General features: G+C 50.4%; 1 protein-coding gene across 6 annotated transcripts in view; it reads left to right on the forward strand.

Moving 5' to 3' along the window:
• Positions 1-16,193, forward strand: part of RYR1 (ryanodine receptor 1) — a 149,654-nt gene that overhangs the window by 112,199 nt on the left and 21,262 nt on the right. For all 6 annotated transcript variants that reach the window (XM_078359289.1, XM_078359292.1, XM_078359290.1 and 3 more), the window contains 2 exons: positions 12,782-13,123; positions 15,159-15,965. In XM_078359289.1, coding sequence (XP_078215415.1) covers positions 12,782-13,123; positions 15,159-15,965 — 1,149 coding nt within the window. The remainder of the gene's footprint in view (positions 1-12,781; positions 13,124-15,158; positions 15,966-16,193) is intronic.

A 16,193-nucleotide genomic window follows, 5' to 3' on the forward strand; every position in this document is an offset into this window, starting at 1 on the left:
GGTCAAGAGATCGAGACCATCCTGGTCAACATGGTGAAACCCCCTCTCTACTAAAAATACAAAAAATTAGCTGGGCATGGTGGTGCGTGCCTGTAATCCCAGCTACTCGGGAGGCTGAGGCAGGAGAATTGCCTGAACCCAGGAGGCGGAGGTTGCGGTGAGCCGAGATCGTGCCATTGCACTCCAGCCTGGGTAATGAGAGTGAAACTTCATCTCAAAAAATAAAACAATGAGCTATTGTGAGGATGGGCAGTGTGGGCAGTACCTAGAACGTGGCAAGTGCTCAAGGGATATTGGCTACTTTTATTACTGCCTCATCTTTACTGTCACCATTTTGCTAACTTTTTATTTTGAAATAACTCAGGTTTATAGAGAAGTTGCCAGAACAGCACATAGAATTTCTGAATACCCTGCACATAGGTTGTCCCAATGTTGTCTATTTAGTCCACCACTATTTCCCTTTACTTTATGTTTTTCTTTTCTTTTTTTTTTTTTTTTTTTTTTTTTTCGTAGTTGGCCAGGCTGGAACGCAGTGATATGATCTTGGCTCAGTGCAACCTCCGCCTCCTGGGTTCAAGTGATTCTCCTGCCTCAGCCTCCCAAGTAGTTTGGATTACAGGCGCCCGCCACCATACCTGGCTAATTTTTTTTTTTGTATTTTTAGTAGAGAGAGAATTTCACCAAGTTGGCCAGGCCGGTCTGGAACTCTTGGCCTCAAGCGATCAGACTGCCTCAGCCTCCCAAAGTGCTGGGATTAATAGCGTGATCCACCTGGGCTGGCCAATTTCACTTTACTTTTAAACACTTCAGGGTGTATCTCCTGAGAACAAATTCATTCTCTTACCTAACCACAGGACAATTATGCAAATCAGGAAATTAACATTGACACAACGCAGCTATCTAATCCCAGAGGGTATTCAGTTTCTCTTGTTGGAGAAATTTCTTTTGTCAATGTCTTTTCTTTGCCAACCCAGAACCGGGGATCACATTTAGGTATTTTGTCAGTTCCTCCTTCAGTCTGGAATTGCGCCTGAGTCTGTCTTTATCTTTCCTGACATGTTTGAAGAGCACAGGCAACCTGTTTTGTAAAATGTCGTTCAGCAGGGGCTTGTCTGAGCTTTCATCATGATTAGACTAGGGTTATGCCTCTTTTGCAGGAATATCAGAGAAGTAATGTGTCCTCACATTACTTCTCAGGAGGCACATGCGGTTTCTTCCCATTACTGTTTATTTACTTATGTATTTGTTTTTAGAGTCAGGGTCTTACTCTATTGCCCAGCTACAGCGCAGTGTGACAGTCCTAGCTCACGGCAGCCTTGACCCGCTGGGCTCCAGAGATCCTCCTGCCTCAGCCTCCCAAAGTGCTGGGACTACAGGTGTGAGTCACTGCACCTGGCCAACTGCACTCATTACTATTGTTGTTAACTTGGGTGGCTTGGCGAACGTGGTGTCCACCAGGGACTCCACGATGAAGTTACTGTCCTTCCTTTTGCAACCAGTAAGTGTCTTGTGAGGACATCGTTTGAGGCTATGGAATTACCCTGCTCACTCTAGGTCAGCATCCATGGATGACTCTTCCCTGAAACAATTTTTCCTCTAAGAGCTGACAAAAGGTGGTTTTCTAATTTCACCATACAATTTAGCATCATTAGGCGCTGTAATGAGTTTACTGTAAGAAAGAGTTTTCCTTCTCGTGCATGTCATTTCCTCTTTCATCCATTCATTGACGTCAGGGCGGACTCATGGCTTCCTATTCTATGGGTGTCAGCCGTTACTGGCCATCTGCACTTAGGTAAACTCAGGGTTCCCTGAGGGAAAAAGTGCCCCGTGCCTCCCAGTTGTCCCCCAGGAGACTCCCTGTGTCTCTCTGCATCTCAGCCAACATCTTGCAAGTGTCTTCTGCCCTTGATCATTCGGTTCTCACCTCCCACCCCTTCCGTGATTTGTGACTTGCCGCAACTCCTCTGACCAAGATCATCAGTGACCTCTTTACCTCTGACTCTGCCTTCTGGCCGTCTTGGCAGCCGTTGTCACCGTCGGCCTTTTCCTTCCCCTCCCCCACTCTGAGGGGCAATGCCTGCTTCCCTGGGCCTGAGCCTCCCACCCAGTCCCTCGTAGCCTCTTACCCGTCACTGTGCCAGAGCCGCCCACCTTCAGGAAGAGCTCGTGGTTACCGTACCCTTACTCCGCGCCCTGCGTATGAATGAATTAACTCATTTCGTCCTCACAATAACCCTACATGGTGAGGACTGCGTTTCTGTTTTGTTTTGCTTTTTTGAGACCAGGGTCTTGCTCTGTCTTCCAGGCTGGAATGCAGCGGTGTGATCACGACCCACTGTAGCCGCTGCCTCCCAGGCGCAGGTGGTTCTCCTACCTGAGCTGTCAAGTAACTGGGACTCCCAGGTGTGTGCCATCACACCTGGCCATTTTTTTTTTTTTTTTTTTAAGAGACAGGGTTTCATATGGTGCCCTAGCTGGTCTTGAACTCCAGGACTGAAGCAATCCGCCCACCTCAGGCTCCCAAAGTGCTGAGATTACTAGCATGAGCCACTGTGCCCAGCAGGACTGCTTTTTATTCCCATTTTATGGATGTGGAAACTGAGGCACAGGGAGATGAACTGACATGCTCAGGGTCACCCAGCTAATAAGTGACAAAGCCGGGATTAGACCTCAGGCACTCTGGCCCCAGAGTACACTGCCTCCAGATTCATCCATTAATCTGGTCTAATCAATAGTGACCACTGCCTGAGGGCTGGGCCCTGGCTGGGAGTTTCGGCCCTATTCTTGAGCCTGGGAGGTTTAGGGAGAGAGTCTGGGGTGGCTATAAGAAAAGCAAAAAGCATTTTCAGGAGGTACAGTACACATGATTCATAACTGAAAATGAGTAATGATCTCTCCTGACTGGGGCTGCACAGATCGCAGGGTTTAATGTCACGTACCTGACATTTTACAGCTCACATCTTTTACACACAGTTACAATCTGCAACTGGGAAAAGTGCAGTCATTTTATTTTTTGAATATAGAATTATTCACAATTTTAAACATCAAAATATGGGGCAGGCACAGTGGCTTATGCCTGTAATCCCAACACTTTGGGAGGCCGAGGCAGGCAGATCACTTGAGGTCAGGAGTTCAAGACCAGCCTGGCCAACATGGTGAACACGCCTGTCTCTACTAAAAATATAAGAATTAGCTGAGCATGGTGGCGGGTGCCTGTAATCCCAGCTACTCAGGAAGCTGAGGCAGGAGAATCGCTTGAGCCTGGGAGGCAGAGGTTGCAGTGAGCCCAGATTGCACCACTGCACTCCAGCTGGGCAACAGAGTATGACTCCAACTCAAAAAAAAAAAAAAAAGGTCTAAATATAGCCAGGTTCTGTGGCTCACACCTGTAACTCCAGCACTTTAGAAGGCCAAGGTAGGAGGATTGCTTGAGGCCAGAAGTTCGAGACCAGCTTGGACACCATAGCAAGACCCTATCACTACAAAAATATCAAAAAATTAGCTGGATGTAGACCCAGCTCCTCAGGAGGCTGAGCTGGGAGGATCCTTTGAGCCCAGAAGGTCAAGGCTATAGTGAGCCATGATTATGCCATGTAGCACAATCTTCCATGTGGGGAAGCCCTTTCCTTAATTTCTTTTGTACCCTTCCATCATTTTTTTTTTTTTTTTTTTTTTTTTTGAGACAGAGTTTCACTCTTGTTGCCCAGGCTGGAGTGCAATGGGGGTTCTCAGCTCACTGCAACCTCCGCCGCCTGGGTTGAAGTGATTCTGCTGCCTCAGCCTCCCAACTAGCTGGGATTACAGGCATGCACCGCTACACCCGGCTAATTTCGTGTTTTTAGTAGAGACAGGGTTTCTCCATATTGGTCAAGCTGGTGTCGCACTTCCGACCTCAGGTGATCCGCCCACCTCAACCACCCAAAGTGCTGGGATTACAGGTGTGAGCCACCGCACCCAGCCCCTTCCATCATTTTTTTTTTTTCTTTTTTTCACCAAAGGCACTAAACTGGACCTTCCATCATTTTTTAAATGTAAAGACAAACAGATATTCCTGTTTTTCTCATTTTGTATATAGTAGGTATAATATCACTGGTCTGTATTATTTAACAATATATCCTAGAGACATAGGAAGCTTCCTCATTCTTTTTTACAGGTGTCCAGTATTCCACTCTGTGTGTATATTACGGTTTATTTGCTATTCCTTGTTGATGGACACTGGGTTTATTCCCAGTGTTTTACTACTACAACCCATGCTGCAGTCAGGCCTGCCATGGATAGTTGTACAAGTTGTGCACTGCACAAAGGTGTCATTTATAGCCCAGGCATTTTACATTTGTACATGTATTACTGCAGAGTTCCAGCCGATGGAGGGACACGTGCTGAGGAAGGCTGCAGTATTTGGGCCTAGAGCAATGCTGGCCCTGACAATTACTCTTGTTATACAACATTCTGTGCCTCATGTGGGGTTCATCTCAGAGGATAAACTTCCCAGAGTGGGAGAGGTGGGTTCATGGCAATCGAATCTGTCATCTGGACAGACACTGCCCTCCCTCTTTCTTTCTCATGAATAACACATGAATGTGCCTGTGTCCCCACAGCCTCGCCACCAGACCACACCGTCAGATCTTTGGATTTTTGCCAATCTGATAGGTGAAAAATGGTATTGCAGTGTAGTTTCAATGTTTTAATTAATTTATTTTTTTTTTTGCGACAGAGTCTTGCTCTGTTGCCCAAAGCAGAGGTCAGTGGCGTGATCGCGGCTCACTGCAACCTCTGCTTCATGAGTTGAAGCAATTCTCCTGCCTCAGCCTCCCAAGGAGCTGGGATTACAGGCACGCGCCACCATGCCCAGCTAATTTTTTGTATTTTTAGTAGAGATGGGGTTTCACCATGTTGACCAGGATGGTCTCGATCTCTTGACCTCATGATCCACCCGCCTCAGCTTCCCAAGTGCTGGGATTATAGGCGTGAGCCACCGTGCCCGGCCATAGTTTTTCCTTTTTTTTTTTTTTTTTTTTTTGAGACAGAGTCTTGCTCTGTCATGCAGCCTGGAGTACAATGGTATGATCTTGGCTCACTGCAACCTCTACCTCTCGGGTTCAGGCCATTCTTCCTGCCTCAGCCTCCCAAGTAGCTGGGATTACAGGTGCCCACCACCATGCCTGGGTCATTTTTGTACTTTTAGTAAAGACAGCGTTTCACCATGTCTGCCAGGCTGGTCTCGAACTCCTGACCTCAGGTGGTCCACTCACCTCAGCCTCCCAAAGTGCTGGGATTACAGGCATGAGGCCACTGCACCCAGCCAAGAGTTGCCGACTCTTTCTAGTTCGTCCTTTGTCTTTTGACTTGTCTTACAGTACTATTTTGGCCATGCAGACAATTTTATTTTTACGTATAAAATAATTTTAAATATTTTATTAATTTTTAATTATAGCCTGTGCAACATAGCAAGACCTCGTCTCTACAAAAACTTAAAAAATTAGCCAGGCGTGGTACATGCCTGTAGTCCCAGCTGTTTGGGAGGCTGAGGCTGGAGGATCACTTGAGCCAGGGAGGTGGAGGCTGCAGTGAGTCATAATCCTGCCACTGCAGCCTAGGTGACAGAATGAGACCGTGACTTAAACATTTTTTAACTAAATAGATAATATGAACTTAACAGGAATGTATATCTCTTGTAAAAAACAAAAAACAGCCAGGCGAGGTGGCTCACGCCTGTAATCCCAGCGCTTTGGGAGGCCGCGGTGGGCAGATCATGAGGTCGGGAGTTTGAGATCAGCCTGGCTACTGTAATGAAACCCCGTCTCTACTAAAAAAAAATTACAAAATTAGCCGGGCGTGGTGGTGCGCGCCTGTAGTCCCGGCTACTCGGGAGGCTCAGGCAGGAGAATTGCTTGAACCCAGGAGGTGGAGGTTGCACTGAGTCGAGATCACGCCACTGCACTGTAGCCTGGGCAACAGAGTAAGACTCTGTCTGAAATTTAAAAAAAAAAAAAACAAAGAAAAAACAACTAAAACAACTTAGAGCTACTGTTGAGGTCACCTTTTGTCCCAATCCCCAATCCTGTTCTCTTCCCACCTCTCCAAACGGTTTTTATCGTTGTTGTTGTTTTGAAATGGAGTCTTGCTCTGTCGCCCAGGCTGGGGTGCAATGGCATGTCTGGGATCACTGCAACCGCCACCTCCCAGGTTCAAGCAATTCTCCTGCCTCAGCCTCCCAAGTAGCTGCGATTACAGGTGCCTGCCACCAGGCCTGGCAAATTTTTTGTATGTTTTGTAGAGATGGGGTTTCACCATGTTGGCCAGGCTGGTCTTGAATTCCTGACCTCAGGAGATCCACTCGCCTTGGCCTCCCAAAGTCCAGATGTTTTTTTCCCTGCATTTCCATTCATATGAAAATTTGCATTAAAAAAATGTAGCATTGTGGCCAGGCTCGGTGGCTCATGCCTGTAATCCCAGAACTTTGGGCACTCCAGCACTCCAGCCTGGGTGACAGAGCGAAATTCTATCCCGGCCCCCCCAAAAAAGAAAGTAGCATTGTTTTATAATTTCCCAAGGTCTTCATGGTTGGCCGAGTTCATGACAGTTTACAAAGCACATCTTCACCGATTAAGTTTTTGCAGATTTCAAAACATCAACTATAGTTTGGAAAGTGCTTTCTGGTGTTGGAAACCACATTTTATTTATTTATTTAAATTTTTCATTATATTAACAGAGATGAGGTCTCCCTGTGTTGCCCAGGCTGGTCTTGAACTCCTGGGTTCAAGGGATCCTCCTGCCTCGGCATCCCAAAATGCTGGGATTACAGGCATGAGCCGCTTCACACAACTGAAACCACATTTTAGGCTACTGATTTATTCCTAGTCAGTCAACAGTCTTGAGGTTATTCTTTATTGTTTTCCTATCTGCAAATGTTTTTTAATTTGTCTCTTATCTAAAACACTGCCTTTTGCTTTTTTTTTCTTTTCTTTCTTTTTTTTTTTTGAGACGGAGTTTTGCTCTTGTTTCCCAGGCTGGATTGCAATGGCGCCATCACGGCTCACCGCAACCTCCGCCTCCTGGGTTCAAGCAATTCTCCTGCCTCAGCCTCTGGAATAGCTGGGACTATAGGCGTGCGCCACCATGCCCAGCTAATTTTTTGTATTTTTAGTAGAGACGGGGTTTCACCATGTTGACCAGGATGGTCTCGATCTCTTGACCTCGTAATCCACCCACGTTGGCCTCCCAAAGTGCTGGGATTATAGGCGTGAGCCACAACGCCCAGCCAAAACACTCCCTTTTTCAAACGTCTTGATTGAAATAGAATGTACATACGTAAAGTCCACCCATTTAAAATGTACGGTTCAGCGATTTATAGTGTGTTCACAGAACTGTGAAGCCATCGTTGCAATCTAATTGTAGAACATTTTAATCGTCCCGCAAAGGAACCCCAGACCCGTCAGCAGTCACTTCCCATTTCCCCCACCCCAGCCCCTGGGAACCACTGGTCTACTTTCTGCCTCTATAGATTTGCCTATTCTGAACACTGCATATAAATGCTGTCATAAAATATGGTCTTGGCCAGACACGGTGGCTCACACCTGTAATCCCAGCACTTTGGGAGGTCCGAGAGGGTGGATTGCTTGAGCCCAGGTGTTCAAGAAAAGCCTGGGCAACATGGCAAAGCCCTGTCTCTACTAAAAATACAAAAAATTAGCCGAGTATGGTGGCACATAGTCCCAGCTACTTGGGAGGCTGAGGTGGGAGGACCGAGGCATTGAGGTTGCGGTGAGTCCAGAACACACCACCGCACTCCACTTCAACCTGGGCAACAGAGCAAGACCCTGTCTCAAAAAAAAAAGGAAGATGAGGCCAGGCACAGTGGCTCATATCTGTAATCCCAGCACTTTGGGAGGCCTACGTGGGTGGATCACAAGGTCAGAAGTTTGAGAACAGCTTGGCCAAAATAGTGAAACCCTGTCTGTACTAAAAATACAAAAAAATTAGCCGGGCGTAGTGGTGGGTGTCTGTAATCCCAGCTGCTTGGGAGGCTGAGGCAGGAGAATTGCTTGAACCCGGGAGGCAGAGGTTGCAGTGAGATCACACCACTGCACTCCAGCCTGGCAACAGTGTGAGACTCCATCTAAAAAAAAAAAAGTGAGATGAAACACTATACATAATCTAGTACATTCAAGATATCATTTCAACATGGAATCAGTCTTATTTATTTACTTACTCATTTATTTTTATAGTTGGGGTCTCCCCATGTTGCCCAGGCTGGTCTCAAACTCCTGCGCTCAAGCAATCCACCCTCCTCAGCCACCCAAAGTGCTGGGATTATAGGCATGCACCACCGTGCCCAGCTAATTTTTGTATTTTTATTTTATGTATTTGTTTTTTGAGACAGAATTTTGCTCTTGTCGCCCAGGCTGGAATGCAATGGTGCGATCTCGGCTCACAGCAGGCTCCCCTTCCCGGGTTCAAGTGATTCTCCTGTCTCAGCCTCCCAATTAGCTGGGACTTCAGGCATGCGCCACCATGCCTGGCTAATTTTTGTATTTTTTCTAGGGATGGGGTTTCGCCATGTTGCCCAGGCTGCTCTTTGTCCCTCTTGTCCCCATTTTTCAGCCTTTCCATTTGCTATCCCCTTTGCCTTGGACAGCACAACTTCCCTGATTCATATGGTATCTTTCAACTCTCAGCTTCACTGTCCCCTCCTGCAGAAGGCCTTCCTCCACCAGCCGGTTCACAGGGCTCACCACAGCCTGCTTACTCCCACGCCCTTCAGACCACAGATATAACATGCAATTACTTTGTGTATTTCGTTATTTGCATCTGCCCCTTCCCACTGGACTGTCAGCTCCCACAGTGGGCTCTCTGTCTTGTTCACTGCTGTACCTTCAGGACTAGGACAGTGCCTGACACACAGTAGGTGCTCACACTCATTTGTCAAGTTAAGGAAGCATCATGGAATCTAAGAGGCTGGGAACAGTGGCTTATGCCTGGAATCCCAGCACTTTGGGAGGCTGAGGTGGGTGGATCACCTGAAGTCAGGAGTTCAAGACCAACCTGACCAACATGGTGAAACCCCATCTCTAGTAAAAATACAGAAATTAACCAGGTATGATGGTGGGTGCCTGTAATCCCAGCTACTTGGGAGGCTGAGGCAGAATCGCTTGAACCCGGGAGGCAGAGGTTACAGTGAACCAAGAGTGTGCCACTGCACTCCAGCCTGGGTGACAGAGTGAGATTCCATCCATCTCAAAAAGAAAAAGAAATGAGACTATCACCATTTTGCAATCACTAATGAATGGCTGTGTCTGGGCATTGAGCAGAAACAGCTGCTGGCATCTCGAAAGGAGGTGCCTCCTGGTGGAGGTAAACAGCCCCACATAGGAAGGTTCTGGCCAAAAAAACTCCTCACACCCAAACCTGAATCTGCTTGAACTTCTCCAATGGAGTCCCACTTAGGAAACACGGGGGATAGAGGCACACAGGAAATGACACCATAAAAGTCCAGACTATGGGAAACTCTACGACTAGGACAGCACTATCCAATGAGAGACTTATTGTGAAAAAAATGTTGAAAACTGATCATTTTTTAGATTTATTATGGCCAGGTACTAAATAAATGGATGAATGAATGAAAGGGATGGGCAAATGAATGATGACAAAGGGAGATCAGCAAATCACAAGAGCAGAGTCTAGGAGTGAATGGAGGTGACAATGTCCCAGGTCCCTGTGGAGAGGTGGGCTTTTTTTTTTCTTATTTTTCTTTTTTCTTTTCTTTTCTTTCTTTCTTGTTTTTTAAGACAGGGTCTTACCCTTGTTGCCCAGGCTGGAGTGCAGTGGCACAATCTCAGCTCATTGCAACCTCCACCTCCCAGGTTCAAGCCATTCTCCTGTCTCAGCCTCCAAAGTAGCTGGGATGACAGGCACCTGCCACCCTAATTTTTGTATTTTTATTTATTTTTTTTTATTGGATTTTAGGTTTTGGGGTACCTGAGCAGAGCATGTAAGACAGTTGCGTAGGAACACACATGGCAGTGTGCTTTTCTTTCCTTCTCCCCTTCACCCACATCTGGCATTTCTCCCCAGGCTATCCCTCCCCACCTCCCCCTCCCACTGGCCCTCCCCTTTTCCCCACAATAGACCCCAGTGTTTAGTACTCCCCTTTCTGTGTCCATGTGTTCTCATTTTTCATCACCTGCCTATGAGTGAGAATATGCGGTGTTTCATTTTCTGTTCTTGTGTCAGTTTGCTGAGGATGACGTTCTCCAGATTCATCCATGTCCCTCTTTGCGGATTCAATGAGAGCTCCAATCCTGGGTTGTTCTCACAGCGCCATCTTGAGTCCTCCCCCTTGTATTTTTATTAGAGACAACATTTCACATGTTGTCCAGGCTGGTCTCAAACTCCTGACCTCGGGTGATTCACCTGCTTTGGCCTCCCAAAGTGCTGGGATTATGGGCGTGAGCCACTAGGCCCAGTCTGAGGTGGGTTTTTGAGACAGACACTATCACCTTCCTCGTGATAGAGGAGGAGGCAGGCCAACGAGGCAAGGGCAGAAGGTGAGGAGTTCCGGTGTGATGATGTCTCCATGCTCTGTGGTTTCTAGAGCACTTCATGATTTGCAAAGCATGTTACTCATTTAGAAAACATTTTGCAAAGTTTTGGGGTTTTTACAAAGCAGTTTTGAGAGCCAGAAAGTTTTGCTCTGTTCATACCCAAGAGCAACATTTCTCACACTGCATATTGCAGCCCATCTGTAGGTAATGAAATTAATTTAGCAACACGTAACTTGTGACCAGTATCTTTAGAAATAAAACAGAACGTTGCAGAGTGTGCTGCACAGCAAAAGTCAGAATTGTGTCATGAAACCTCTTCTTTTCTTTTTTTGAGATGGAGTTTCGCTCTATCGCCAAAGCTGGAGTGCAATGGCGCGATCTTGGCTCACTGCAACCTCCACCTCCCTGGTTCAAGAGATTCTTCTGCTTCAGCCTCCCAAGTAGCTGGGATTACAGGCATGCGCCACCACGCCTGGCTAACTTTATTTTTATTTTTTATTTTTAGCCAACTAGGAGATTGGTTTTCTTGTCTACTAGTTTTGTATTTTTAGTAGAGATGGTGTTTCTCCATGTTGGTCAGGCTGGTCTCGAACTCCTGACCTCAGGTGATCCGCCCACCTCAGCCTCCCAAAGTGCTGGGATTACAGGTGTGAGCCACTGTGCCTGGCCTTTTTTTTTTTTTTTTTTTTTTTTTTTTTTTTGATTCACATTGTAAAATGTATTCTTACTGTGAGTGCAGTCAAGAACATTTAACGAGCTGGGCGCAGTGACTCACGCCTGTAATCCCAGCACTTTGGGAAGCTGAGGTGGGCGGATCACCTGAGGTCAGGAGTTCGAGACCAGCCTAACCAACATGGAGAAACCTCATCTCTACTAAAAATACAAAAAAAAGTTAGCCGGGTGTGGAGGCACGAACCTGTAATCCCAGCTACTCGGGAGGCTGAGGCAGGAGAATCACCTGAACCCGGGAGGCAGAGGTTGCAGTGAGTGGAGATCACATCACTGCACTCCAGCCTGGGCGACAGAGTCAGACTCCATCTCAAAAAAAAAAAAAAGTACATTAACATATTCTGGTTTCTCTTCAAATCATATAAATCTTTTGCCTTTTACTAAAGGAAAAAAAATATTAAACGCTGCTCTAGAGAACCTCTTGCAAAAATTCATGGGCAATCAGCACAAGAATGTTCAAGGAACATGATGTCTGTAAAGTTAAAAAATTTGTAGGTGAACCTGGTGATTTATGTCTGTAATCCCAGCATTTGGGAGGTGGAAGAGGGTAGGTAAATCACCTGAGCTCAGGAGTTCGAGACCAGCCTGGGCAACATGGCAAAACCCCATCTCTACAGAAAAACTTTGCCAGGCACAGTGGCATGTACCTATAGTCCCAGCTACTCAGGAGGCTGAGGCACGAGACTCACTTGACCCTGGGAGGTAGAGGCTGCAATGAGCTGAGATTGCGCCACTGCTCTCCAGCCTGGGTGACAGAGTGAGACACTGTCTCAGGAAAAAAAAAATCTGGAAGCAACCTACATTTCCATCAGCAGGATAACAGATAAAGAGTCTTATGGCCGGGCACGGTATCTCAACGCCTGCAACCCCTGCACTTTAGGAGGCCGAGGCGGGTGGATCACCTGAGGTCAGGAGTTCAAGACCAGCCTAGCCAACATGATGAAACCCCTATCTCACTAAAAATACAAAAAATTAGCAGGGCATGGTGTCGAGCACCTGTGATCCCAGCTACTCAGGAGGCTGAGGCAGGAGAATTGCTTGAACCTGGGAGGTGGAGGTTGCAGTGAGCTGAGACCATGTCACTGCACTTCAGCCTGGGAGACAAGAGTGAAACTCCATCTCAAAAAACAAAAAAGCAAGTTTCAGCCGGGCATGGTGGCTCACACTTATAATCCCAGCACTTTGTGAGGCTGAGGTGGGAGGATCCCTTGAGCCCAGCAATTCAAGACCAGCATTGGTAACATAGGGAGACACTATCTCTACAAAAAAAAAAAAAAAAAAATTAGGTGTAGTGGTGTGTATCTGTAGTCCCAGCTACTCTGAAGGCTGGGCACTTAAGCCCAGGCATCAGGATGAGGGCGAGGGGGGATGTGTTGAGGCTGTGGTGAGCTGTGATTGCATCACTGCACTCCAGCCTGGGCGACACACCGAAACCTTGTCTAAAAGAGAGAGAGAGAGGGAATTGAAGCTCTCCAGGCCACCCCATTGACCTCTCTGCCCGCCCCCAGGCCATGGACAGCCAGAAGCAGTTCAGCGGTCCAGAGATCCAGTTCCTGCTTTCGTGCTCCGAAGCAGATGAGAACGAGATGATCAACTGCGAGGAGTTCGCCAACCGCTTCCAGGAACCAGCCCGCGACATCGGCTTCAACGTGGCGGTGCTGCTGACCAACCTGTCGGAGCATGTGCCGCATGACCCACGCCTGCACAACTTCCTGGAGCTGGCCGAGAGCATCCTCGAGTACTTCCGCCCCTACCTGGGCCGCATCGAGATCATGGGTGCCTCGCGCCGCATCGAGCGCATCTACTTCGAGATCTCAGAGACCAACCGCGCCCAGTGGGAGATGCCCCAGGTCGGGGGACCTACATGCGTGCATGCTCACCTCCTGGGGCTTCAGGCATGCAGGTGCTCGCTTCTTGCACTTTCGGACCCCACAGCGGACTGTGCGTGCCTCGCCTATCTGCCCTGCTCTGGCAAACCCACTCCCACCCTTTTGTACACATTTTGCCTGGCTGTGCCCTTGGCCATCCCTGGCTCCGCCCTTGGCCATCCCTGGCTCCCCCTGGCCACTTCTTGCGGACTTGGCCCACGAGAGGATGCACACCCCTTGGGTATGAAGCAGGGTGGGTGTGTCCTCACTGTGGCTGCTCACACGCCATCCCTTCCCCTTGCACGTGCACCCTGGGAGCTCTGGCAGGCCCTTACAGCCGTGATGCAGCCCCACCCACATTCTCACCTCCTTGAACCCGCATGGTGACACATCCCTTGCTTACCCTCCCAGCTGCCCCCACTCGGTGTGCTGTCTCTTGGTCCTGGCCTGCTCATGCTCGCTCTTAGACACACTCGCCTTGGGGTCTCCGGGGTGCCCTGGCATGCTGACCCACCCTTCACCAGTTATCACTTGTGTCCCCAGATGCCTTCTGAAGTCCTAGCACGCGATGTGCACCCCCACTTATTGTGGGCACGCACCTCTTGCATACACACCCTGAGGATGCCAGTGAGCCCTCCCAGAGCCCTGGCATGCCTCACTCATTCACTGCCCACTTGCCCTTACTGTAGCTCTGGGACCACCATGCTCACCCACAAACACTTGGGCCATGGTCTCAGGCTTGCCCACAAGAGCCCCCAGACCTACTCTCTAACCTGATGTGCCCTATCCAGCTCCTCCTATGCCCAGCCCACAAATGCTTGAACATCCCTTACACACTCAGTTGCCCCAAGGGTACACTCGTGGTCCCGGCATGTCCCCAGCACAGCTGGCACACCTAGCTGGCATATGGTTCCCCTCCCCATTCCCTCGCACTCCCCACACGGCCCTGACACACCCTCACCTCATTCTCTTGCACGCACACTTGCTTTTGGTTTCTGAGATGCCCCCAGGCACCTGCACACCCCACCTTGTCTGCCACTCATAGCTCAGGAGGTTTGCACACCTATCACCTCCTTCAGGACTGGGCCCTTCATATGTCTCCTCAGGGGACACCAGCTCATGCACACGGGCTCATGTCCTACTCAGAGCCCTGTCCTCATGTTCTGGGCTCTTGGCTCCCCCTCACACACTCACGTCTGCCTCGCACACTCACGCGCTGCATAACTGCAGGCTCCTCCCACACTCATACTCCTCCTGTCCCCCCATAAGTCCCAGGCCCTCACACGCCTACCCCATGCACCTACGCCCACTGAGCACACTGAGCCTCTCGTGGTTGGACACTTCCCCCGCGTGCTCCCCACATGCACTCTTTCCGTTAGTGCTATTTCTCCAGACACCTGCTTCCTCCTGCTCACCCCTTCCCACTCCACTTTCCCCTGCTCCTCAGGCATGCACGTATGCCCATGTGGCTTCAGAGCACCCGTGGGGCAGTATAATAACACGGAACACTATATGGCATGTTTTGTTTTGTTTTTGAGATGGAGTTTTGCTCTTGTCACCCGGCCTAGAGTACAATGGCACGATCTAGGCTTACTGCAACCTCTGCCTCCCGGGTTCAAGTGATTCTCCTTGTCTTAGTCTCCCAAGTAGCTGAGATTACAGGCATGGTGTGCCTCCCAAGGCATTTTGGGATGTGTAATCCCAAGAAGCTGGGATTACAGGCGCCCACCACACCCGCCTAATTTTTGTATTTTTAGTAGAGACGGGGTTTCACCGTGTTGGGCAGGCTGGTCTCAAACTCCTGACCTCAAGTGATTCGCCCGCCACGGCCTCCCAAAGTGCTGGGATTACAGGCCGGAGCCACCGCGCCCGGCCTGACCCTGTCTCAAAAACAAAACAACAATGCATTTAGAACAGCTCCTGCCGCGGTGACCCCGGTAGCTGCCACTGCGCTGTCGCTGCTGTCCGAGCCCCCGCTGACGGCGCCCCCCGTTTCCTCCGCCGCCCCGCGCTGCAGGTGAAGGAGTCCAAGCGCCAGTTCATCTTCGACGTGGTGAACGAGGGCGGCGAGGCCGAGAAGATGGAGCTCTTCGTGAGCTTCTGCGAGGACACCATCTTCGAGATGCAGATCGCTGCGCAGATCTCGGAGCCCGAGGGCGAGCCGGAGACCGACGAGGACGAGGCCGCGGCGGAGGCGGGCACGGAGGGCGCGGAGGAGGGCGCTGCGGGGCCCGAGGGCGCGGCGGCCACGGCGGCTGCAGGGGCTACGGCGCGGGTGGCGGCGGCCGCGGGCCGGGCCCTGCGCGGCCTCAGCTACCGCAGCCTGCGGCGGCGCGTGCGGCGGCTACGGCGGCTCACGGCCCGCGAGGCGGCCACCGCTGTGGCGACGCTGCTCTGGGCGACCGTGACGCGCGCGGGGTCCGCGGGCGCGGGGGCAGCAGCGGGCGCGCTGGGCTTGCTGTGGCGTTCGCTGTTCGGCGGCGGCCTGGTGGAGGGCGCCAAGAAGGTGACGGTGACCGAGCTCTTGGCGGGCATGCCCGACCCCACCAGCGACGAGGTGCACGGCGAGCAGCCGGCCGGGCCCGGCGGGGACGCAGACGGCGAGGGTGCGGGCGAGGGCGCGGGAGACGCCGAGGAAGGCGCTGGGGACGAGGAGGAGGCGGCGCACGAGGCCGGGCCCGGGGGTGCCGACAGGGCGGTGGCCGTGACCGACGGGGGCCCCTTCCGGCCCGAAGGGGCTGGTGGTCTCGGAGACATGGGAGACACGACGCCTGCGGAGCCGCCCACGCCTGAGGGCTCTCCCATCCTCAAGAGAAAGCTGGGGGTGAGAGCGCAGGCGGGGACTTCGGGATTTTGGAGAGAGATGGGGGATCGGAGGGAGGAAGTGAGCCTGGCTGAGTGGAGACACACACTGAGAGGAGAGAACTGGTGAGGGGGACAGGCACACGCAGGGCGCACCCACGGAGGACGCGCACGGGGACAGAGCGGGCACCCGGCAAGAGAGACGCTCAGAGACAGAGGGATACACAGACGCACAGGGAGAGAGACTCAG

This window comes from Callithrix jacchus, chromosome 22 (genome assembly GCF_049354715.1).
Source record: "Callithrix jacchus isolate 240 chromosome 22, calJac240_pri, whole genome shotgun sequence".
NCBI classification, from domain to species: domain Eukaryota; kingdom Metazoa; phylum Chordata; class Mammalia; order Primates; family Cebidae; genus Callithrix; species Callithrix jacchus.